At 37.9% G+C, this 26,603-nt stretch overlaps 2 protein-coding genes across 5 annotated transcripts in view; one reads left to right on the forward strand and one right to left on the reverse strand.

Annotated features, from left to right (window-relative positions):
• The window catches only part of si:ch211-247j9.1, a 29,335-nt gene extending 6,994 nt beyond the window's left edge, over nucleotides 1–22,341 (forward strand). Inside the window, exons 2-8 of one of the 4 annotated variants that reach the window (XM_005161401.6) lie at nucleotides 9,146–9,262; nucleotides 15,904–16,111; nucleotides 18,775–18,907; nucleotides 19,037–19,110; nucleotides 19,283–19,404; nucleotides 19,575–20,574; nucleotides 21,494–22,341. In XM_005161401.6, coding sequence (XP_005161458.2) covers nucleotides 9,146–9,262; nucleotides 15,904–16,111; nucleotides 18,775–18,907; nucleotides 19,037–19,110; nucleotides 19,283–19,404; nucleotides 19,575–20,574; nucleotides 21,494–21,731 — 1,892 coding nt within the window. In that variant the 3' untranslated portion in view covers nucleotides 21,732–22,341. Of the gene's footprint in view, nucleotides 1–9,145; nucleotides 9,263–15,252; nucleotides 15,641–15,903; nucleotides 16,112–18,774; nucleotides 18,908–19,036; nucleotides 19,111–19,282; nucleotides 19,405–19,574; nucleotides 20,575–21,493 lie in introns of those variants that run through there. The other 3 variants (XM_017352979.4, XM_005161403.6, XM_693448.10) reach the window with 3 other exon arrangements.
• A 1-nt stretch (nucleotide 22,342) lies between these two features.
• mapk9 (mitogen-activated protein kinase 9) overlaps nucleotides 22,343–26,603 on the reverse strand; it is a 35,479-nt gene continuing 31,218 nt past the window's right edge. Inside the window, exon 12 of the mRNA XM_001919653.8 lies at nucleotides 22,343–25,894. Within this exon, the coding sequence (XP_001919688.1) occupies nucleotides 25,755–25,894 (140 nt within the window). The 3' untranslated portion in view covers nucleotides 22,343–25,754. The remainder of the gene's footprint in view (nucleotides 25,895–26,603) is intronic.

Genomic DNA, 26,603 nt, shown 5'->3' on the forward strand with positions numbered 1-26,603 from the left:
TTAGTCATTGCCCAGCAGGCACACAACGTCATAAGACTTTAATATTAGGTTAGAATTAGGTTGTGATGTCGGGTGACCAAAATCCAACATCTGATAGACATCATGGTGGTAATGTCCACACAACGTCAAGCTGTAACATCATTAGACGTTGACTTTAGGTTGGGCGTTGGACACTGACGTCAGCCTGACGTTGGGTTCTGACTTCAAACATAAACCAGATTTTAATTTCCAAGCAAAATGCAACGTCATTACAACATTGGGGTACAACCTCAATTTGATGTCATGTTGACGTCTTATGCCTGCTGGTTGTTTAAGGCCATTTTGGTCATCAAAGTAAACATCCGTCATCTTCTCATCAGTGACCTGCATCTAAACAGTCTCTGGGTCAATGATTGTAAAGATTTTGGACATCTTTTTGGACACTTTTAATGCTTCCAAACAATTTGCTGCAATTATAAATCGCCCATGTCTTGAGGTAGTTCATTATGGTGCGATTTACCTTCTTTGTGCGATTTGATCGAGCGTGTTAACAATGAAAGGTGTCATAATTTGTCACAGTATGAATGTGCAAATATAAAACCCAACTTTACCTCAGTTGGTCTCTGCTAGTCTATTATTATCAATACATTACAAGACAACTTGCAGTTTAATGGTGACATTTAAAAACAACAGCAGATGAAAGAGACAGTTCATCCAAAAATAAAAGATTTACTATCTATTTACTCACTCTTGCGTGGTTTTAAACTTGTGTGAGTTAGCTGCAATTATAAATCGCCCATGTCCTGAGGTAGTTCATCAATATGCGATTTTCCTTCTATGTGCACTTTGATTGGACAGGAATCACAGCACTGATTTTTTAATCCCCATAGACAAGAAAAAATAAGTAGTGACTGCAGGTTGAAGGAAAGTAGTGGAGTAAAAGTGTTGATAAAGCACTGAAAATGTACTCAAGGCAAAGTAAAAGTACACATTTATAACACCACTTAGCAAAGTACAATTACTGGGAAAAACTACTTAATTGATAACTAATTTGAGTATTTGTAATTTGTTACTTTACACCACTGATAATTGTACTATTTACTCTTCCTCATGTGGATTCAAATCTTTATGGGTTTCTTTCTGCTGTTAGACTCTGCTGTAAAAGCATTACCATTGACAAACCCCAAAATGTGTCCAGTACCACCTTTGGACCTAAAACCATAGCCAAAAACCAACAATTTGTTTATACATTAAAAACAAAAGGCAAACGCATTAGGATCTACATACAGACAACAAACTCAATGAAATTAGCCCTAATGTTTGTGAAAGAAACTTTGATAAATTCTCCAATGACTGTTTTACTTGCTGTAGGATTGGTCAGTCCACAACAAGTTTCTAATACTTGGAGTTTCTAATACTAACCCTAACCCTTTACTAATCCGGGGTCACCACAGCGGAATGAACCACCAACTTATCCAGCACATTTTTACGCAGTGGATGCCCTTCCAGCCACAACCCATCTCTGGGAAACATCCACACACACACTCATACACTACGGACAATTTAGCCTACCCAATACACCTGTACCGCATGTCTTTGATCTGTGAGGGGAAACCGTAGCACCTGGAGGGAACCCACGTGAAGGCAGGGAGAACATGTAAACTCCACACAGAAACACCAACTGAGCCGAGGTTTGAACCAGCGACCTTCTTGCTGTGAGGCGACAGCACTGCCTACTGCGCCACAGAATCGCTACATGCTATACTTGTAAAACCATTTTAACTACTCAAGCTTGTCTATTGCGTTGGCTTTAATTCTGTGACAAACATCTTTTATTCAGGTCATTTCTTTGAAGCCATTTTTAACACCTGTTAATCCAAATACATTTTCAGAGGTTTAAGCAAAAATAAATTGTGAAAGCCTACTATAATTTATATCTGTAGTATACTTATTCTTGTCATGAAAACATGGCATAAACACGAACAACATTTTTTCTGTTAAACACACACACAAAAAAAAAAAAGACTCATTCATTAATTTTCCTTTGGCTTAGTTCCTTATTTATCACTGATCACTGGTCGCCACAGCGGAATGAACCATTCCAGCAGATGTTATGCAGCGGATGCCTTTCCAGTCACAACCCAGTACTGGGAAACACCCGTACACTCTCGCATTCTCATACACTATGGACATTTTGTTTATGCAATTCACCTATAAAACATGTCTTTGGACTGTGGGGGAAACCAGAACACCCGAAGGTAACCCATGCGAACACAGGGGGAACATGCAAGCTCCCCACAGAAATACCAACTGGCCCAATTAGGAGTCAAACCAACAACCTGCTTGCTGTGAGGCGACAGTGCTAACCACTGAGTCACCATGCCGCCAAAAAGAATGCTTAAAAAAACATAAGTTAACCACTGACTTTCATAGCAGGGAAAACAAATACTGGTTTCAGGGTAGTGTTCCAGCTTTCAGCAACTGGAGAGTAATAAATGATGATGACATTTTCAGTTTTAGGTGCACTATCCCTTAAAAGTAAGCATGAGCAACCATTTTTTTCATATTGTGACAGTTCCTAGAGAAATTGATTATTAAATAAGAAAACAGTGGGCGTGGTTTGTTTTTTTTCTACTGCAAGTTGATTGGATGTAGTAAAGTAGGTCATTCAGAAAGGTTAGGAAAAAGGTTGAGTTACTACAACCAAACAGACACCTCCTTCTTACCACTTCTATTTGTTCTTATAGTGCTGTCAAAACAGACAGTTGGAGGGGTGTGGTTAAGTATGTTAACCACGCCCAGTACCTCAGACGGACTTAATCTGAGAATTTAACTGAAAACAAACATGAAGTGCATTTTCGTTCATTCATTCATTTATTCATTCATTCATCCTTTTTTCGGCTTAGTCCCTTTTGAAGTGCATTTTCAGATTCAAATTTTAGATTACAAGGACATTTCTTTTCTCCTAATGCCATGCACAGATGAGTTGTTTACCACAAAACTAGCAACGTGAGCTAACAAAATCAATATGGTTAGATTTGATTTCATGTGTACGTTAAGTCCAAATCTCTGCCAATATTTTGATCAATCCCAACTCAATGTCCATCAGAGGGCCTGGTTTAAAGTATGCTGGTCACTTGTCTGAATCTGTGAAATGCCCTTTCATGGCAATTCAATGCTCTCCTTTTAATATCATTATTGCTCAAGCCAATCTCGTGGAGCGCTCGGTATTGATAAACCACTTAGCTGGATTTTTTACAGCCCTGGTCTTGTTACCGAAAGTGTCCGCTTTGGAATTAATTACTGCACTCTACCGGCAAATGTGAGTGGAATCTGGGGCATACTTTAATTGTGACCGAGACCCATCCAGTGATTAATATTGTCTCTGAGAAACACATAGAGGAGGAAAAAAATGGCAAGAGTTTTAATTAAATTATGAAAATCGATGCTCGCCCCTTCTCCCGCTGAACTCTTGTGGTGCTTAAAGATAAGAAATGGTCATCTGATTCAGCTCAGGCTGTGTTCCAGTAAGCTCACTGATGGACTTGAAGGACACTGTGACCATTAAGGACAGACTGAGATTTTTACACTGTAAAAAGCGATACACACTACTATGGAGTATTCAATACAGTCGGTACAGTCTCATGGGACATATGCTTCAGTTTAAATTTCTACATTTCTACATTACATTTTTACATTGAAAAACTTCAGCATACGATTGACTCGGGTTTCAAAACGTAGTATGTAGTATTTAAAATTTGCAAAAATGTAAAGGAGCACCCTCTAATGGATTTGTCATATAAAACGTGCAACAAAACATAGCCAGAGCAACGTATTTTAAGTTTTGCAAAAATGTCGACTGAGGAAATGGACAGCTGTCTATGTCCAAGTTCAGTAAACCACAAGATTAAACATACCTGGATTACATATTACTTCCTGCAAATGGATAGTTCCCCAAAAATGTTTGATGTAAATTAATAACCAACATGCATACATATACACTGTAAAAACATCCATAAATGAGCAGTTTTCTGTATTTATTTATTCATGTTTTTATTTTTAAGAAACATTTTTTGTTGTGCTGGTTGAAAGTCTCTTCACAGTCCAATAGTAATGATGACAGTAAATGATCTAAATGTGTTTATATGTATTTTTATATTCTGGGTAAAGCATAAAACTATAAAATGTTCATCCAATAAAATAGAGTAGGACCGACATCTTCCATAATACTGATAAGCAGCTCAGACTGTCTGTCAGCAAATGTAGATTCGGACTTCTGCGCATCTTTTCACACAGATCCGCCATTCGTACGTGCCCGTCTGAATAAGCGCCACGCGGTCACGAAACAGACCGGGAGAAATCAAATGCTGATTTGAAACTTTTAAAAACCCAAATCAATATTGGAGTTACTTTAGCACGCTGGAGGAAGGAGACACCATGGCTGAAGTATTACTGTTAGACAGGTATTGTTCTGTTTTAAAACTATTTTAGTCAGGCTAATATTATGTTAGATTGTGTTCTGTTATGAATGACTTATATGCACAGACGTGTTTTTCAGCCACTGAAATCTCCCGGTGAAAGATTGATGTGATTGTTTTCAGTTTCATAAGGTCCTTTTACAGCATCGATAATGTAGATTTATATTTAGTTTAACAATAAAACATCAGTAAATAGAGCAATTCCGCCTAACTTGCTTTGAGATGAAGTTGCTTTTATATTCACATTGGGTCATTTTTAAACAATGACAGCCTTCCTATACTGTTTACCATGCTACTCTGAATATTTGCTCTGAAATAGCATGTAAGTGTGGCTAAGTAATAAATGTAATTCCTGCAGGCCGCTGGCTAAACACTAACTGGCGATTGGCGAATGACATGAACTAGTGGGTTGTCTGTCTGCTGTTGTGATGTGGTGCACGTGCTCGCGATTTCAGGGGGTGTGGCTTTGAATCACAGTCCCTCCCCGCCGTCCAAAGATAATATGCTAAGCGGTTAGCATTTTGGCAGATCACCTACTGCACCTTTAATTAAAGCTTTTGAACTGAATTATGGGTTCTTGATATTTCTTCCATCAACTTTTAACCTCGAAAAGTAAAAAAAAAAAAAAAGTGACTTTTATTAACATACTAATAGTTTAAAGTAATATGTTGTCTGGGTGTTGTATACTAAAATACACAAGACATTATAACAAACTACCAGTACATTTTTTGCTATTTTACAGACTTATTTCTCTCTATATTATTTCTTATATATTAAATTATTTCAAACTACTAAAATGTTCATTAAAACTCATTTTGTTAACCTGTAGAGTTGAATTTTTATCATCAAAAGTCTAGAGAGCAGATTGTAGAACACATTTTCAATAATAACCAAGAGAAGAATCCTTATTTCCTGCTCATTAATACTTGGGTAGTTGTTGATAACTTTAGGTATAGGATAGGATTAAGTAAGACTATGGTAATAAATAATATTAATGAATAATTATTTGTATAACAGCCAATCAGTGGTGGAAAGAGTACACAATCATAGTGCAAGTAGAGTAAGGCCCAATCCCAATTCTACCCCTTAGCCCTTCACCTTACATAATTCTATTTAGCTTGATGGTGTAGGGCTAAGGGCAGGGGCTAGATAACCTTCGAAGGGGAGATTTTTCAGGCCCACACTCGAAACCAAGGGGTAAGAAAATTTCCCAGAATACACCAGCCACAACGGCAACATAGCTGCACATGAAAGTCAGGAGATCCACAAATTAGTATTTTTGGTCATTATTACAAATGTTTACAACAAACAAGCACATTTTTCAATACATTCATAACTGCGTTCTTGTTTACTGCCATGCTTTAAAAAAATGGCTAAAATAAAAAACGCAAAATTTCGCAATCTATAATCCCTAAGAATAAATCCTGTACAGCAGTCCCACAACATTCTGTTACTCGATGACACTCGAATACCCTTTACAAAAATACTAGTGGCTGGGAATGACCTTTTTACAGTGTCTGATATATTGTTAATGTTGTTTTCGTGTGTTTACATAGATGAATATGGCCACGGTGTAAATACATAGTACAGTTACAAGCTTATTGACAATTTATATATCATATAATAACATGATATCCTTATGATAACATGATGTCGTTGCCTTCAGTGACTTTCTGAAAATAAATACCAAAAAAATAACACAACTGGAATAACTACAGCAGTCTCCATCGTCGATCTCACATGAAGCAAGAGCTCACAATGACATATGATGACATGTGCAGGTGCTGTAGTGCTGTCCTATTTCTTAGGGGTACATTTTGAAGCCCTTCCCCTTCACACTCTGTTTCAAGGGCCAAGGGAAAGGAGTAGGGGTACAAAAATGGAATTGGGCCTAAAAGTATGTTGTGAATGTTATCCAAAATATGAGTAAAAAGTATCCCCTTTAAAAGTACTTGAGTTGTGAGTATTGAGTATTACGATGTGAAAAGCTAGTGCGTTTACATACAATTTGTGCAGGGATGTGTAAACGTAACATTCTATACTGCATTTAGTTATTAAAGAAACTCTAAATATAATAGAAAACTGCTCATTTGAATACATAGGTGTGTCAGTAATTGTGGCATTAAGACTATTTGGCAATTTCAGTCCTCATAAAGTAAACATCCTTCATCGTCCCATCAGTGATATGCAGTCTAAACAGTCTCTCGGTCGTTGCTCTTTATGAAGTGCTTTTCTCTTGAGGGGGTTCAGTTTGATGCGATTTACTTTCTATGTGCTATTTGATTGGACAGAATTCACATGACTGATTTTTCTTCTTAGCCGATCCCCATAGACAAGAGGAAATAAAGTAGCAAATGCAGGTTGACGGAAAGTAGCGGAGTATAACAATACAGCAATAAAAATGTGCTCAAGGGAAAGTACAAGTACACATTTTCAAAATTCCTTAGTAAATTACAATTCCTTAGAATCACGACTAAATTACTGTCATTTGAATGTTACTTTACACCACTGCAGCCAATATCCTACAAGTATAATTTAATTATACTAAGCTAATATGAAACTATAGTTAACAGTGAGCATTAGTAAATATATTAAGGTATTAAAACCCTTAACTAAATAATAAAATACACATGAATGTGTGCAGTAATATAACAGTAAAGATCTTGTGCTAAACTTTAAATTGTAACTGTTAAACTAAATTTAGAGCAACATATAAGCCTCTAAATAGCAAACTCAAGAATAAACTTAGAATAATGGTATCCATGGCTAAAATAAAAAAAAATTGGCATGCCTCAGAACCAAATAACACAACTTTACACGGAGAACAGAGTCGAATTTGAGAGTTATCCTAGCAGGCCAGTATGATCTTTTAGTCAGGCAGATCTTTTAGAGTTCCCCTCGTGAACAAAAACATGTTTAAAGGGTCTTTTGTTCCACATGCTATTAAATGAATTAACCCGGCAAGTTTAACCTAAATGTGTGGTAGGCAAGAAATAACCTTATTTTAATGTGATTTGTCTAATTGTGATTTTATTCTATTGCATGTCATTATTCATTGGTTGTCTTAGTTGGAATGAGCGTATGAGTTCCACTCAAGTGGACAATAACGTTATATACTGTAAAAATGCAGGGTTTCACACAATTCATTTATGTTTTCCCAGCACAAATCAATTTAGTTAACTATTAACGCAAAAGTGGATTGAACATAAAACAATTAAGTTGTCCCAAAAAAACTAACTCAAGAATTGTGTTGTTTCAGCCCATTTTAAGTAGATAATTAGAACCAGCAGCACCAATATTATTTTGAGTCTACAAACAAACATTTAAAAAAGTTCAATGGTGCACATCCCACCTCTGATGTATTTTTATAATAAGTGTGACTTTCCTTAATCACAGCATAACTTTGTTTGTTTATTATGATTTTTGTATTCTGTTTTTATGTTTATTTTTTAATGACTTTTGCTGCTATACTTGTCTAACGAAAACCTTGTCTTTGTTCTTTTTTTTATGTTCGTATGTTCATCAAAACTAGTGGTAGGCTGTTATCGCTGTTAACATGCTGTGTTAATGCGAGACTCATATTACGTGACAAAAAAAAATGATCGCCGTTAATCTATTTTTTAAAGTTGGGTTGGGAGCTGGGTCTATTCTACGCAAGCTATGATTACTTTCACCTTTAGCGCGGATGTATATCTGAGTGGTGAGCCACCTGATAAAAAAGTGCCCTTCTGAATCAAATCAGTAGAATGCCTGACTTTAACTGCATAACTGCAGTTCGGCAGTTTCACTTTAACTTGTGAACATTTCATTCATGCCGCCGTGACAAACTGGGGTATTAGATGCAAATAAGGACTAATGAGAGTGTTATGAAATTTAATAACGCCAAATGGAAAGAAAAAAACTTCCGCAATTCGCGATGTGTGAGTGTGCGGTCCTTTACTGAGAGCTGCGTGTGTGGATCTTGCCGGAAAAAAATTGTGAAAAGTCTTACATGTTTGATTGCGGTGTTTACTTCAATAATGCCACTAATATATGCATACTCTACATGTCTTAATTCCATTTCTGTTTAGTTCAGTTATGACTTTAGTCAGATTAAGATAATAAAGAAATATAATAAAAAAATAAGTAAATAAATAAATCGCTGTTTCAAGCTTATGTAGGCCTACAGTTCAAAATTCATGTTTAACTGAATAAACAGTTAGTAAACACTAGCAAACACTAAGTACATCTTATTGAAAATCATTTATTTTCATCACTAATTATCATAGTAGAACAGTTTCTCAAGCAGTTTGAGATGTATTTTGGAAACAGGAGATGAGCCCCTGGTCTAACGCGTCACCTGGCTTGAGAAACCCGTTCTCAAAGACTTTTGGGTGGCACAAATATACTGAATGCCTTCGGCAGAATTCAAATGAGCCATTTTAATTTTAAAGAAATGGTGCACATCCAGTAGGCAAAAAGCTCAACAAAATCAAAGTAGGGACACTACAACTCCAAAACCAGCAAAATATTTATGCTCTCACCTGACTTTTCAAGCTTAGAAAACTCAAAAATGTCACTTATGGTCAGAACAAACAGATATTTTGCTATATGTGGTATGCTAAAGTTTAAACAAGCAACTATGTAATATTTGGATGATTTGGGATAAACTAACAGACCTTTTCCATACCCTTTTCCCTCTCAAACAGGAGGAAACAGGGATGTATTGGTTAGTCCTGGATCATATTTCTTCCTCTCAAACAGCTGTGGTCAGGGAGAGGAGTGGCTGAAGAGCCTAAATAAAGGCATCTGGATACCTTTTACAGGTAAAAACATGTACACACAGACACACACTCATTGGCATTGGTGGTTTATGAAGACTCTTTACAGGCAAAATATATTTTATACTGTTAAAAACTGCTTGTTATATAGCCATACACCACCTCTAGCCCTAAACTAAACCTCACAGGACACCTACGCCAAATTTTGAATGTCAAAAGACCGTGTTGAGTACGATTTTTGAGCATTTTGAATTCCAATGACACAAGGGATGTCCTCATAAACCACCTCAACGTTGTAATACCTATGCCATTACGCATTTCAGCCATGTAAACAACCAAAACCAGTATGCACACACCGGACATATGACTAATCTACCCTCAGTGGTCTCTGGAAAGTCCATGTCTGTGCAAATCATTCTGATGATTAAAACAAGTCGATGGTTTAACATTGAGTGTGACTCGAATATGATGAAACTTCAGATCCAATCAGTCTTCGGGGCTCCGGCCATAGACATAACAACCGACACACACAATACGCACAGATTCCAGTCATTTCCAAATCATGGGCCATGCATTACACACTCCAATGACTAGTCTCCTCACAGACCTTGCTTTGTCTACTTTATTGCAAACATCACACAAAATGGTGAAAAACACATGCCACTAAAGCTGATGTCATTCATAACAGCAAATTGAGAGGATTTTCCTCATGGTTTTTGCTTAAAAAACATCACGGATAAGGTTTGCGCACATTTCTCAGACAGTGTCATTTAGGGTTCAAGCATCATTTCATGAGCTTTTCTTACTTGTTTAGTTTTTTTCCTCTTTTACTAGCCGTTTGTTGGAGTGAGAGGGAGATGTGTGTCCATCTTGGCTGTGTGCCTGGGAATGATGATGTTACAGTACACCTCGCTTTTCTCAGGAGAGCCGTCAACCCCCATCACATTCATGCAATCTCAAACAACGAAGCTCTGGGAGTGAAAGTTCCTTTAGTAAACTTTTGAAGTGGTGAACAGAAACTAAAACAAGTGAAGTTTATTTATAAACTAATTTTGAGAGGATCACGTGATTATGATTGAACACGGCTGGTTCTGCATTAGCAAGCATGATCCACCAATCAGGCCATTCCAAACCCACTATAAAGAGCCAGGGTTTTTCACTACAGTCATCTTTGATTTGAAGAATCCCCCTTCCATCCCTACCTCTTCACCTTTCCCTCCAAAGCGTGGCACAGTGGCCCAGTGATTACCACTGTTGCCTCACAGCAAGAACGTCACCGGTTCTAGTCTTTTTAACTGGCCGGTGGTCGTTTCTGTGCATAGTTTTGCATGTTCTTCCCGTGCTCGCTTGAGTTTTTGCCCGGGTCCTCCGGTTTCCTCTCACATTCCAAAAACATGCACTACAAGTAAATTGATCAATCTAAATTTTGCACTACAATCTCTCATCCTGCAGCATATCTCTTCATAGGATTCAATTTTTAGTCATCAGCTCTTATCAAGGGGGAGTTGTTGAGATCTACCTGAGCTCAAAGCTCCCCTCTTGCCCTGCAAACGGGAGGGACCCCAGGGCTCAAGGACCTTTTGGGCTCAGGGCTCTCTCCTGGGACAGCATGCCAAACTTGCTTATAATCAACCATCAGCTAAGTGTGAACTCTTGAAATACCATTGATTTTCTAAGCAGAAAAGCACCCATGACAGAGCTTCTATCACGACCTTTGTCACTTTAAAAAAAAGAAGAAGAGCAGAACAAATAGAGACGGTATAAATAACCAGCCTGATCTCATGATGAAACGCAAGTATTTTACGTTTTGTCAGTTTAGTGGCTAATTCGTACTAGATCAGTCGTACGAAAATGTACAATTTTAAAAAGGAGGCGTGGCACCCAACCCCACCCCTAACCCTAACCGTCATTGGGTGATGAGCAAATTGTACTAAATTTATCTGACATTATCTGATTGTACTGTTTTATCTGACATTTTTGTCAAAATTTAGTTACTGACATATTCTTATTAAATGACAACTTATTTACATTATGGGATTTTTTTTTTACACAAGTTGTTTACATTTTAAGATGTATTATTATTTTTATTTATTTAAAACCAAATGTTACACACACACTGTTTGGTTATGGAATGCAAACACTTTAAAGCTCATTATCTCAAAATCATTCAGAATTCAGATAGAACCTTATAATTGCAAGGTGACGATATGCACAATTCATTTGTTGAAAAGAAAATCTAAAAATTTTTGCTAGATTTTCAATGCTAACATGGATACATCATCATAATGTGTAAAAAGTGCCTGTTACAGTAAATATTTAATCCATAGTTGGATGTTGTGCAGTCCAAATTAAATGTGGCAGAGTGTGGCAATGTTGCTAACGTGTGACAATTCAAATGAAACTAGTCTGATTTATGTATACTGGTTGAGTTAGACCCATAATTTTTTTTAACTTATGGGTTAAAGAAATGGTTCTCACACACACAAAAAACATGAAAATACTGTCATTATTTACTCTCTCTTCACTTGTTCTTCACTTGTTTTTGTTAAACAAAAGCTGATTTTAAAGAATGCTGGAAACCAATAGCCATTAACTTTTACAGTATGTGTTTTTTACGGTGACGGAGAGAGCTTAACTCGCTGCAATTTAAGAAAGCACATGCAATTACAAAAAACACCAGCAAATAAAAAAAAATGATCTTTATCAGTTTGACAGCACAGGTGTTGCAACTCGGTCACAACACAAACAACTGAAAAAACACACTGCAAGAAAAAAGGACCCCATAAACATACCCTGCTGAGATATGGATGTGTTTTTTTATTATGTTGTGTAATCAGGATATTAAAATAAACTAAAAACAACTCACCTTTCAAAGACCACCAATCACTTCACTTAGCAACAGTCATGACATCATAACACATCCATATATCAGCAGGGTCCATCATGGTTTTGGCTCCCCTAGAAACAGTTCCGTTGTGTTATGTGCATATTTGCAAGTGTTGTGATCAATTTGCAGTGCATCTCTTCGGTTGTTGGTGTTGTGATCGATTTGCAGCACGTTTCTTCAGTTGTGTGTGTTGTGATTGATTTGCAGCGCGTTTCTTCAGTTGTTTGTGTTGTAAGAATTTGCAACACGTGCTGCCAAATGGATGAAGATAATTTCTTTATTTGTTGGTGTTGTGTAATTGCATGTATTTTCTTAAATTGCAGTGCATTATGCTCTCTTGGCCATGGTCATTTTTCCTATACTATGGATGTCAATGTTTACAGGTTTCAAGCTTTCTTCAAAATATCCTCTTTAGTTTTTAACAGAAAAAAAATAACTCAAAGATTGGAATATTAATTGAGGGAGAGAAAATAATTAGTACATTTTTATTTTTGTGTTAATTAAAACATTAAAATAACTACATGTTTTGTGAATGCTTTACATAACAACTGTAACAAAACCAGATGTTTTTCCCCAGTGATTTTGAGAAGTTTTTCAAACAGAAGTCAAAGTTGTTCAAATGTTCTGTTTACAAAAAATCAATGGAGATCCAGTAACAGTGTTACTTAGTTGCATTTATGCTGTGTTATCATGTCTGTTGTATAGTTTACACAAGGGTGATAATAGTATAGTTTTGAAAAAAAAATAAAAAAAATAAAACTACTTTGAAACCCATTTTCAGACCCCAAAATATGTGGCATGTAAATGGATGTATAAAACGTCAGCTTTTTAGTTAAAATGGTGTTTCATATACAGTGCCCAGCATAATTTTGAAAATGAATATTTTCATCCATTTCTTAGTGAATATAGGCAATGTATTTTGGTGAATTTGAACAAAACTGAAATGCACCAAAACTGAAAGAGAATACAATTAAATTCAAGCAAAATATTGCAAAAACATTTCAACTAAGTTTTTCATTTTTTTTTTTTTTTTTTTTTTTGCTTCTCTTGATTTTTCCTCTTTTTCAAAATTATATTTTAAATTTTTCTATAACACATACATATAGGTATATTAGTTCTTGGACCGTTTTAAGTTATTCTGTTAAATAAGCTCCACATTTGACTTCAGTACAGACTAATTTAATGTACAAATATAATACTGTGGACCACAGGTCTCAAATCCAGTTCCTGGAGGGCCAGTTCCAACCCTGCTTCAACACACTTATGCCGCAGTCACACTAGAGTTTGAGCTTGGGAAATTCTGTCGCATGGCGCTGCAAAAAGAAGCGGGATTGAACAAGATGATTAAACATTTAAAAAAGCAAGCGATTGGTCCATATTTTAAATTTCTGCCCAGAGAGGTCATGTTTTGATCCTCGATTGGTCTCACACAATCATGTGATGTGATTTCCCAGGCCAGAGTTCACCAAGCTTGAACTTTCCAATGCAGCAAACTGTGAAACTTGTCGCACGAGCTTGCGTCTCCGTATGAATGGAAGTCTATGGGGAGAAAAGTCTAGTGTGACCGCAGCTTTACTTGTAGGTTTCAAGCAAGCCTGAAGGACTCATTTAGTTTGATCAGGTGTGTTTAATTAAGGTTAAAGCTAAACTCTGCTGAACTGCGGCTCTCCAGGAACTGGATTTGTGTACTTATATATGCTAAGCACTGTAATTTGATGTAAGCTGGTATCCTCAGAGCAGTTTTTGTTGATTAAATGTATTAACTAGCAACGGAATTGAAACATTTTCAAATTAGTTACAAACAATAAAAAATTTAAAACATAAGATGATTACACCCGAAATGAATCAGAATTTAATAGAGCTTGTACGAGCCTCAATATGTGTCAAGCAACAAGAAACAACTATGTTCCTAATCATCAAATGCACAGTTGATGTTGTTCTAGACATTCAGCGTGATCCCTGTAAATACATGCAAATCCAAACTAAAGGGGAAACTTGAGTCGCAGAGTCCATGTTCCTGCTTATTTCCCAGGAGAGATTAACATTCCCAATGAATTCCCTACATTACCTCTCCAACATAACTCCAGGGGCTCCTAAAAGGTGAGAGATGTCCCTTTAGATAAGACGCAGCTGCGTTCATGCATATGCACCGCACACACTCTAGGCCAACGTCTAAGGATCTGCTCCAGACTGGGATTCTCATTAGGGGCCAAGTTACCGGGCACAAATGTATAAAAAGGGTTTAAGGGGCGTGTTCAGCTCTGTCCATGGAAAATTCTTAGCCACGTGAGGTACACGAGGACAGAGAGAAAGAAAGGGAGATTTAGCAGAAAGCAAGAGGCAGAAAGTCCGAGCTTATTTATTTTTAGTCAATTTGTGTTTCGTGGTGTTAATGATTCACGGTGAGGGGACAGAAATAGTGGGAACTGAAGGTGTTGGCACCACCTTGGCCACACTCCAGTAACTCTGCAGTGGAGTAGCTTGATACGGGGAAGAGGTGGGAGAAAACAGGCAAAGACGAGAGGAAATCTAGTATTTACAGTCAACATGAGAGAAAATGCGACACCATGAGAAAACCAACTGCGTTTAGCTAGGGAGGCGGACGTTATTTGACAGCAAACAGAGGAGGTGCTGACTCTCGTCACTGGAAACTTTCGACAATTAAGTCCAGGCAAACATAACCTCCCATTGGAGGTGAACACAGACTCTTCTAAGTTGATGTCTAAGTCAACAGTGGCATATGATTGAGACGTAAACTTTAAGAGGCGACAGCACATGGAGCATCTACATTCTACCAGATCTTTTATTGGAAATCAACAGGTGCCTCCATTGGGGAGCTCAAGCAGGACATCTCCTGAAACAGGAGGTCAAGCGTTGGACTACGAGGTGGAGGAAGTGTTTCAATAGCCATTCTGAATTAGGACAAATTAAAGCACAAAGGATGGCAAACTTCTTGACTTGGCTAGACTTCAACTTTTAAACTTCTGGATTTGCAGAATTGAAACTGAAGGATTGTTTTTTGCAGTAATGTCCTCAAAATGAGGGGTGTGGACTCGCACAACAATGCCTTCCCTTTCAGAACGAAGACAGTCACCTAATTTGGAATGCTGATATATCTGATAAGCACGCATATCTGAGCTGGAGGGTCAGTGTTGCACATCAGCAGGAGAGAGAGGGAGAGCTTCTTTTCGGAGCACTAAGTCTTACCTGCAGACAGGAGAGCGAGAGAGGGGGGAGAAAGGAAAAGGAACATCCAGTTCTAGACCAAACAAGCTTGCAAAAACATGAGCAAAAAGGATTCAGGTTCAATGAGGACATTCCTTCGGTGCCAGTTTCAGGATTGCTACGACGACTGAAAACATCCCAGGGTGAAGTGAGGACTTTGGATGCGTGTGCGTGCCAAAAAAAGGAGACAGAGGGATAAAGGGACAAATGCGAAAAAATGCCTGAAAACAAGCAGTCAATCCAGCGGACTGGGAGCTATCTCTCTCACTCCGCTTACAGGAAGATAAAAAGGGTGCTGAGCTTCAGAAAACGTGAGTATTTTTATTATGCAGGGAGAGGGCACACCATCACAGATTTTGGTGCAGTGCAGTAGAAGCGCGCGTTAATCTTAAGCCACTTTTTAAACAGAACATTATTACTCTTTTATGTATTCAATCCTTGTTTTGCAGACTCAACATGATGTTTCTGCTGTTGAGGTTAACTGCGTGTATAGCAAGTCTTCTCAAATGAGTTGACAAAATTAGGTAAGGATCTAAATGTGGTGACAGCTCTGTACTTGTATTATACCATACAGGTGTGTTTGGTCAAAGGTTGGAGGAGACGGTGCTGTATGAGAGGAGGTACGGGGATCACATGGCTCCTCTGGTGGTGGAGCAGTGTGTTGACTTCATCCGAGAGCGTGGGCTCACTGAGGTGGGACTCTTCAGGCAGCCTGGCCAGGCCACACTGGTTAAGGAGTTGCAGGAAGCTTTTGATGCTGGGGAGAAACCGTCTTTTGACAGGTAAGAGACAGACGGTAATGAGAGCAGGGTACAGCAGAGATACATTGTAGAACTACATTGTATCTTCATCAGGTATAAATAAATTGAACCTAGGCCCCTGAAGTTATATATATGCTAAAGTGCATAGGTTGTGAAAGATCCTCTATAGAAACATATACTTAACGTTATGGACAATGTTATATTGTAATTCAGTAAACTACTCTTCCTTTAAATATGACGTGGCTTTACTCTGCATACGGACAATTAAACACAACTCATAAACTGAAAAGGAACAGACTCAAGTCTAAATTTTGCTTGACCCCTCTACATGCTATATATACACAGCAGGCTGAGAAAGGAAGGAAGAACCAATTTGGCTGTAGCTAATTTATTCTGAGAAGATTTGTGCAAATATAAATCGAAATGTTTTAAAATAAGCTTCTCCTGCTCACCAAGGCTGCATTTGTTTTATCAGAAATACAGTACAAATTGTAAAATGTTTTTGCACTACAAAAGTACTGTTCAAAAGTAGTTTATAATTTATTTAATTTATTCCAGTGATTTTAAAGATGAATTTTCAGCTTCATTATTCCAGTCTTTAGAGTCACGATACTTCAGAAATCACTCTAAGATTAATAATAACAATAGTTATTAATATCATTATCATTAATGTAACAGTAATAAAAGCAATAATGACTGGAGTATTCATTTCATTTATAACTACATACAATAAGAAAGCAGTTATTGAAAATGTTAATAAACATTTAACAATTTTGTTTTTACATTTAATAAATGCCGCCTTGATGAACAGAATAACTGTCTTAAAAAAAAAATCAAAATAAAAAAAATAAAAAACTAACCCCAAACTTTTGACTGATTTTGTCAATGGTGGATTTAGGCATGGGCAATAGCCCAGCGCGTCATCTTGCTTGGGGCGATGCAGGGAAATGCTGCAAAAAAAAAAATAAATAAATAAAAAAAAAATAATGAACAGTGCCCCAGTTAAAACCAACTGTGCCCCAGTAAAAGCTTTGAGATGTGATTTACTTTGTGCAAGTGAATTAATTTAGGGTGGTAATCTCAGTACAAAGACGTTAGGGGTCATTCACATTTGGCATCTTTTGCATGCGCAAGTTTGTTATTTTCTAGCCAAATTTATAGTATTCGAAAATCAGTATTCGAGAAATACTCTGATGACCTACTACCACCAGAGAGATTCTGAAGTGTGCATCCGATGCATGCTGCGCTATCCCATGATGCCACGTGAGAGAATTTATGAAGATGAGTGAAGCGACGCAACTCACGTGTGTAGGTCAGGTGATCATGACAAAATGGCGGATGTAGTACATCCATGTTCCATTTATACTGCTCACATTCACAATGTATAGAACAAACTTTTTTTTTAAGGCCGAGTAGTACATTTAAATTCAAATGTGGTACCTACTGAGTAGTAAGCTGTTTCTGACGCAGCCTTTATTTCTCAGGGGATGGGAAAAGAGGTGGTTTGCCCAGGGTGCCATTTAACAAATATAAAAATTTAACTAAATTTCTTCAGAAATGATTTAATTATTCAAAATCTAAAGTGATTTTAGTTGTGGCTACACCATGCTAGTAGAATGGTAAAATCATGACTCTGAAAAAAAAAAAAACTCTTTATTTTGTGTAAAATCAGTTTTGTGAAAGGTCAGAGTTGCCAACATGTAAAATAATAATAATAATAATAATAATAATAAATGTATAGGCACATCCACTCAATACCAATGAATACTTTTTCAAATACTTTGTACTGTGCTACAGAATACATGTAACTCATGAAACATATCAAAAACGTATTACTATTACTGATAGATCTGAAAATACTGACAATTCCTCCAAAACATGATTGTAGTGAGTGGGGCAGGGACGAGAGCCATGAGAGTGCTATAAGGATGGTGGTGTGCATCACCTGTCTCGAGTCTCATGGAGGAGCTCTGGAAACTTAAAAGGAAAGACAGCAATGGAAGAACAAAGAGGACAAGGCCTGGACATTTTGTTTGCTAGCAGTTTGTTTATATTCATAATTAGAATTACTTTAAGTTCTTCAGTTCTTTGCCTCCTTTCCAGTGGCCAGGGAGCCATGAGCTTCATTAAAATGATTTTATTTAATAATGTTTATGAAGCATGCATATGGCTGCTCTGAGCACAACAAAAATCAGATGAAGTGAATTTTATCCACTTTTAACCTTAATATTTAGTGCGTCTACCTACCTGCAAATACAGCAGCACATCTCTATTCTAGTTAACATGTTTCCTGGAAACGTCAACCTTAATGTTATGGTATGGCTTCTGGAACTGAAGACAAAGGCTTTCCTGTGGATTTTGTGAATATGATTGTGTAACAATGACAATAAAATAGGCCTAGGTTTTATATATATATATATATATATATATATATATATATATATATATATATATATATATAAAGAAAATGACTTCAATCTCTTTATGATACTCACAGTGCATAGTAATGGCTCTGGATATTTCATTATGGGTTTTATAGGTATTGTATTGGCCAATTCAACAAAAACTAATGAAACCTCTATATATCCATTTTTCATACACCACTGGAAAAATACTGTACACAAATAATAGAAATTCAAATGAGTGAATTAGTTCATGTAATGAATACACATTTGCTCTCTCAGCAGTACCGATGTACACACCGTGGCGTCTTTGCTGAAGCTGTACCTCAGAGAGTTGCCTGAACCTCTGGTGCCATTTTCCCGCTATGAAGAGTTTCTTGTATGTGGCAAAAGAATTCCCTCAGATAGGGAAAAGGTAAACTCTTCCAGTTACTTCAAAGAGCACATAATAATGCTTAATGTAAACACAATTGTAAATGTTATTACAATCTGCAGTTAAAGGATTGACAAGAATTCTGTTTTATAACGTCATGCTGTACAACAGGGTTTGCAAGAGTTAAGGAGTCTCCTTTATGAGCTGCCTGTAGCAAACTTCAACCTCCTGAAATACATCTGCCAGTAAGACTGAAGTCCATTTTTACCATCATAAGATCTAGGGATATGGTTTTCCATGTCTAGGTATTGGCATTTGGAGCTTTTGCTTAATTGGCAATGACATGTCTATCCTAGTCTTGAAACTTTAGTCATGGCTCACATCAGATAATGCAGCAATGACACATCTCTGTTCCAGATTCTTAAATGATGTCCAGTCATACTCTAATGTCAACAAGATGAGTATCCAGAACCTGGCAACTGTATTTGGGCCAAATATCCTCCGGCCTAAAGCTGAGGACCCAGAAAGTATCATTGGAGGTGAGCAATATTTAGGTCTCCATAAAAAGGATCCAAGGGTAAATTCAGGTGATGTCCTGGCTTGACTAAGATTTAGATAGCTCTCTAAAGTTAGCGTATGTGCTCATAGGCTTGTAAAGATATATGATGCTGTTTGCCACACACTTATACATCCTTCTCTCCAACCCTAGGGGCAGCAGTTGTGCAACATATAATGTCAGAACTGATCAGGGAGCATGGCCTGCTCTTTTCCCGAGAGAACTGCAACCTTCCTGAGACATCTTTACAAGCTGTCCAAGACATACAAAGACACAGTGATCTTGTGGAATGGGTGCACGAACCACCTTCTCACCCGCGGGAGCCCCTAATAAACAAAGATTACACCACACTTCCAGACCAGACTGTAGCCTGTCCTCGTAAACACTCTTTACCACTAACCACAGAGAGGACAGGGTCTTTTCAAAAACCCTGTGACAAAACATTGTTACACCATCTCTCTGAAACAGAGCGACAGCTTCAAGAGGACTGTTCGCCAACCAGCTCTACACTAATTTGCGACAACCAAAGTCAACACAACTCAGCACAGGAATCTCTCCATACAAGACATGTACTATCACCCTCCACCCCACCACCTGCCTGCTCTACTGTGAACAATGTGCTGGAAGCTGGGGTCGAAATGTGTGTGCAGTCAAGGAGCTGGTCGGGCATGGAAGATGCCAGATGGGGACCGGAAAGATTGTTAGGAGAGAGTGGAGGCAGCAGTGAAGCTCAGGACAGCACTTTATCTGTCTATGACAACATTGTTACTGAGGTACAATATACAGAGGACAGAGATGCCAAAGGTACTGCCAGTGCGACTGATAGCAACAGCTCCTGGTCCTCCTGTGAGATTGTCCCTTTGGATGGGGGAAGTGGGAGTGGTGGAGCGGCTAGCCCTTGCCATGCTTCCCCTGGACAGTTTCCCTCATTTAGAATGGACTCTGGGGAAGAAGACCTTCGCCCAAACTCTCTTGCCTCATCATCTGCTCCCACAGATGCCCCTTTAAGCACTGGCAGCAGTGAAGTTTTTTTGCCAAATGCACCCCAGGAACCCTTAGGGTTTCCAGCTTCCCATGCCATGCAGTGCCTCATTGCAGGGCTTCGTCAACAGATGACCAGGCAAAAGGCAGAGTATGAGGCTAAAATAAACAGGTAAGATCACCTAATTTTGGTAAATTCTAGCAGAACACGTTTGTTTGTTGAGGGAAAACTGCAAAACTCTGGCACCTGATAAACCAATGTCATAAAGAGTTTCTGTAACTTTTATCAATCAAGACTGTTTGGGATGAATTGAATTACAGACAAGTGGGTTGGTCCATGGCTAAATATGAATGGTGTGTGACAGAGTTAGGGTTGGCCTTGGGCTGGGGTGTTTCAACTAGCTGCGCCCAAGCTGCACGCCTCCAATGAAAATAACAAACTTGCACGCAGAAGAGACAACACATGTGACCAGCTCCAACACTGCCATCAGTTGGGATCTTCAGCAGTTGATCTTTTCATGAAGACATGCTCAATTCACCTGATTTGTTGACAAATGGTTTTGTATCCATTCCTTGGCAGTTTGTGGGTCCTTCACTTGGACCTTTTCACAAAAGAAAATTTCCAAAGAATTCTGTTTCTAACTTATTTTGCTAGCTTGTGGGTTAAATTTTTGCACTCAAGTGACTGAGATGAAACAGATTATACAGTCATTTTTCAAAATAAAATATTCAAAACAAAAGATTATTCAGATCATGAATAAACTGAACGAATGCTTTTATGCGAAGCTCAGTACCAATTGATCCATGGACCAGTACCGGTCTGCGGCCCGGTGTTGGGGACCACTGCCTCCATTAATGCATTATTTCCCAACCCTATTCCTAAAGGCACACCAACTTAATTTTGAATGGCTCCATTAAAGGACCCTTCTAGTTCAGGTTACAAATATGTACTGTTTTTGATTGAGAGTTTAAATCTACTGTATGTTGTATGCTGTCTGTATTCCACATGAAAAAGATTTGAGAAACACTGAACTAATATAGGAGTGTACATAAACACAGTTTGTTTACTTTGTTGTCTTTTGTGCCTTCAGACTGGAGCAAAGAAACAAAGTGCTTCAGGGGGAAGTTGCAGGGTTGCGATCAACTCTGGAACAGCAGCGGCGCTGGGTGAGCATGGCTGAGATCAAGATGCGTAACGTAGAGCGAGCCCGTGCAGATGCCGACAGACGAAATGCCACTCTTCAACAAGAAATGGAGCAGTTCTTTGAAACGTTTGGTGAGCTTCATGCAGAGGCTCAAAAAACTGGTCGAATTGTTCAGAGTTTTTGAACCGTTCAGGGGCTGTGCTACAAAAAACAGCCTTCACAGCATCTCTAAGGTTGCTTTAGAGCAGTGTTTTCCAATTCTATTCCTGGAGCATCCCCAACAGTACACTTTTTGGATGTCTTATGTGATATTTCTGATAAATATACATTTTAGGAAGAAGTCTAAAGATTCTACGAGGGTGATGATGGGCTGAATGAGGAGAACATACAAAATGTCTAATGTTGGAAATGGTTTAAGGGCTGTAGAAATAAGGATGCATCTCTGAGAAAACCATTGCCCTACTTTAAGTACAGTTCAGTTGCCTGAACAACTGTGCGGACCAGCATGTCAACTTTAAAGACCATTTTGGCCATTCAAGTGATCAGAGACAATGGAATGAACCAAAAAGTAGAACAAAGTTTTATGATGTCTAGAAAGCATGAATGCCATTTTTCAGACAGGATTCTAATGGAAACTAGTCTTTTGGGATGCTCTATTACATAAGCTCTGGTGGGTACAGTTTTATTTGACTCCTGTGTAACCGACAGAAGACACACATACCTTGTACATTGTTCATACACTGAATGTATTTGTACCATATGAAATAAAATGTAAAAACAAATCAACAAACAAACTTTAATATGAGCTTTTTATTTGGCCAGTCATAACAGATGTTTCATTTCTTTATCTTTTTTTGAGAGAGAAAAGAGGTATCACTCTACCATTGTAGATGGAGGACTCCATTTAAGGTTTTGCATATGTTTCAGACAGGTTCGTAATTTGGGTCACCTTCATCATAGCCCACTGACAGGGCGCCCATATGTAGCACAACAATACAAAACACATGAAAGCTAAACAGACATTACTAGCACAGAGCAGTTAGATATTTATTCCTTTTACAGGATTTGATTGTGAAGATTCTGATTGACAATGACCATGAGAACTGTTTTCTTAAGAAGAAGTAAATGAATATCTAAAAAGTGAACAATTCTTCAAGTCATAACTGATTCCACCTCTAGTGATAGATTGTCTGATGACAAAAACACACTGTTGGTTAGACATACACTCTCTCCCCCAAGGGAAACGGACACCTAAAAGAAGAGAAGTTAAGCCCTTGAGAAAAAGCGTGAGCCAGCTTTGTTCGTTTTCTTAAAGGTCTCAGTGCCATGGAGGTCCATCACTAACGTTTATAAGAGGAGTCACAACACAACAGTGAAACAAATGTGCATGAGGCTCCGAAATGAAAATGGAACACAATGCACTATTGCGTTGTTCTAATACATTATCACTGCGCTAACAGTAAAGTGAAGCACCAAATGAGATCTCACAAACTTAAGGAGACCAGGAAAATGAGATGTTTGGGAAAGCAGATGAACAATCAAAACTGTCGGAAAAAAGAGCCAAAGCTTGATTTTTGAATATAATATTACTATCAATTGTTTCGTGGCCAAGCTAAAGTGATGGTTGTAATGAGAAGCTTAAGGCATGAAAGTCATGGTGATGCCAAGTTCATTCTCCAGTCTCTTTCTTTTTTCAGTCCATTAGAATAACTTGGAGCCAGATAAACTCAACACTCATATTGTCCTCCTGAGGCTCTCAATCAATTTTTTTACAACCAGAGGACACAATTCTGCAACATCCTCAAGTTCTGAATGAAGGCGGCTTGTTTTCTCATGCATAATGAATTTAGGGTACAGAACACTAGTTTATACAGTCATCTATTTTTGAACTGAATGAATGGGGAAGAAAGGAAGTAAAAAAAAAAAGGCTCTCAATCATGAAAACCATAGCTAAAAAGGAGAAAGTCAAAGGGTATGATTAGCCACAGTATGTCACTAGCTGTTTCCATCCAACTATTTGCATATGAACATAAAAAACTAATAGAAATGCCAAAATGTGCATTAAATTTTGCACATAACCGAGTAGCATAAAGTTTTTATTCAATTAAAAAAAAATGCAAATAAACTACAATGGAATCACTTTTACTGAACAAAATCCAGTATGCACATTAAAAAAGGTCATGTGATTTTGGTAAAAGAGATCATGTCATAAAAATGTGTGTGAATGGATAAACAAGCAGGCTGAACACTCTAAAACATCTGAAATGTTCTCTTTAACTAATTGGCAGTGGCAGATTTAGACATGGGCAATATTGCTGGGGGCGGCACAGGGAGATGGTGCAAAAAATAAATAGCGCCCCAGTAAAAACCAACCATGTCCCATTAAAAGCTTCAAGATGTGATTTACTTTATGCAAGTGAATTAATTTAGGGTGTTAATCTCAGTACAAGGACGTTAGGGGTCATTCACATTTGGCGTCTTTTGCATGCGAAAGTTTGTTATTCTCTATCTGAATTCATAGAATTCGAAAAACAGTATGCGAGAAGTATTCGGATGACCTACTAATTCCAGCAAGATTATAAAGTGTATCCAATGCATGCTGCGCTATCCCATTATGCAATATGAATGGGAGTGAAGCGACGCAACTCACGTGGGTAGGTGAGGTGATCATGACAAAATGGCGGATGTAGTACATCCATGTTCCATTCATACTGCTCACATTCATAATGTATAGAACAAACTTTTTTTAACGGCAGAATAGTTTGTTTTAATTCAAATGCGGTACCTACAGAGTAGTAGACGGTTTCGGACCCAGCCTTTATTTCTCAGGGGATGGGTAAAGGGGTCTATTTAGGGTGTTCACCAAGGGTGCCATTTAAACTAGAACTGCCACTGCTCATTGGATGGAAACGCTGCTTTACTCGCACGTCTTTTATGCGATAATTCAGTTTTGCGCATAGATTTAATGCACATCTTTGGATGGAAAAAGCTACTGAATTGCAAAGTTAATAAAATGTTCCTGGTAATCTATAAGAATATGACTAATCTTTCAGCTTGTCAATATATGAGCATCTTAATGAAAAAAGAAAGAAAAAGCCACTGACAAGACTTCTTAAGAGTAAAAAAAAAATATATATAAATTTGCTTTATATAACATTCTTATAGGCATTTCAAGTTTGAGGAGATTAAAAAAGGCAATGGATTGCAATAGCTCATGCAATGAAACACAGTCGTATGAAATACGTCATGAACTTGCCAGCAGTGATTAATTACTCTTGGAATGATGAGGAACGGGACTCCGATTTGGATTTTGCATCTACAGTGTACCATTTTGAATTTAGATGCACTTTTTTAAAAAGCTGAATGTTAATTTTTGACCCTCTGTGTGCAATTGTATTTTTAAATCATTTTTAAGTCGCATCGCAATCTGTTTTAGAGTAGATATTAAAAAGCTGTAAAATGGTTTCCACAGCACGAACAAAGAAAATCCGAACATTTACACGAAATCTATGTACGTATATACACACTTGACTACACCCTAACCAACTGAAATCCATCATTGGGTTTTCTTTTAAAATGGGTGTATGGTGACTATATACAGAGGCAGGCACTATTGTTCTGTTTCCTACGTGTGTTTAGGCGTATTTCAGTAATCTGTAGTTGCGCTGTCTGTCTAATAAGTGTTCTTGTTAATATCATGCAGCAATTCTTGTAACAGGAATTGGTTCTGGAGGGGATGGCTAGCTATAAAGTTCAACAATTTATATCTGTGCTTCTTTTAGGTGATGAAATGAATAGTAATAAAAGCTACATCACAGGGGGAGAGCGAGGGCATTAATGACAGGGATAGTCTCAGATATTACATATGCTGCTGCAATAAGAACTCCACCGGAGAAGATGGCATGTTAGTTGTTGTAAAATGAAATGTAAACGCATTAATGCACTCTTCTGTCTATTTGAACGGAGTTCCTTTATAAAATCTAAAAGAAAATAAGATGCTTTTTTGTTGGAGTGTAATCTGAGCATCAGCCTACAACTCAAAAGCTAATACTACACGAATGAGAAGAGAGGAAAAAGCAGTCCCTTAAAAGCAATAGTGAAGTGTAAACTTGAAGCTGTATGAACGTGCACCCACGGTTCAGTCCAGACCTCTGCATGGCCCACACAGCGATGTGACATGAGGGAGAAGAGCTGGAAGTCACTGGAGTCACTCTTCCAATGGGCCCGTGAGGGTGTCAATGCAAGAGCTGTCGGTATCTGAAGCCAGCGTCTGCTCCGTCGACATGGATGAGATGTCATTAATAGAGGACGACTGGGAGGGAGTGGCGCTGCTGTTAACCGTACCGTCTACAAAGCACAAAGAGCAATCCATTACTATGAGTGTCTCTGAGGGTAATGTGTTATTTATACTTATGAATGCAGGCAACATTTAACCCCGCACCTGTTTCATACTGTTCCAAGTGATTGAATTTATTATAAACATCAAGGCTAAACAAATGCATTTGACGTGAAACTAAATTTAGCTGCATTCATGTCATTGCAATTACTACACTTCAAAAAAAAAAAAAAGATCAATTAGTCGTGACACTAAATGTTTTAGTTCATTGAAACTTATTAAACCAAGAATATCATGTTCTAACTTAATTGTATAAGTTACACAAGCTGTTTTCAGTCAGTCTAACATAGGTTAAATAGATTCATTTGATTAAGCTTAAATATTTAAAGTAACCAGGATTCTTTTTACAGTGTAGGGATGCACTGAAATAAAAATTTTAGGGTGAAACCCAACATTTTGCATGCACTTGGCTGGAAACCCTAAACTGCTTTGTAATAATTATTTTTATTTCATTAACACTGGAACTACCACAGGGTGTCAAGGTGGTGCAGTGGGTAGTACAATCGCCTCACAGCCAGAATGTTGCTGGTTCGAGCCTCAGCTGAGTCAGTTGGCATATCTGTGTGGAGTTTGCATGTTCTCCATGTGTTCACGTGGTTTTCCTCCAGGTCCTCTGGTTTCCCCCAAAAGTCCAAAGACATGCGCTATAGTTGAATTGGG

Source organism: Danio rerio, chromosome 21 (genome assembly GCF_049306965.1).
Source record: "Danio rerio strain Tuebingen ecotype United States chromosome 21, GRCz12tu, whole genome shotgun sequence".
NCBI classification, from domain to species: Eukaryota; Metazoa; Chordata; class Actinopteri; order Cypriniformes; family Danionidae; genus Danio; species Danio rerio.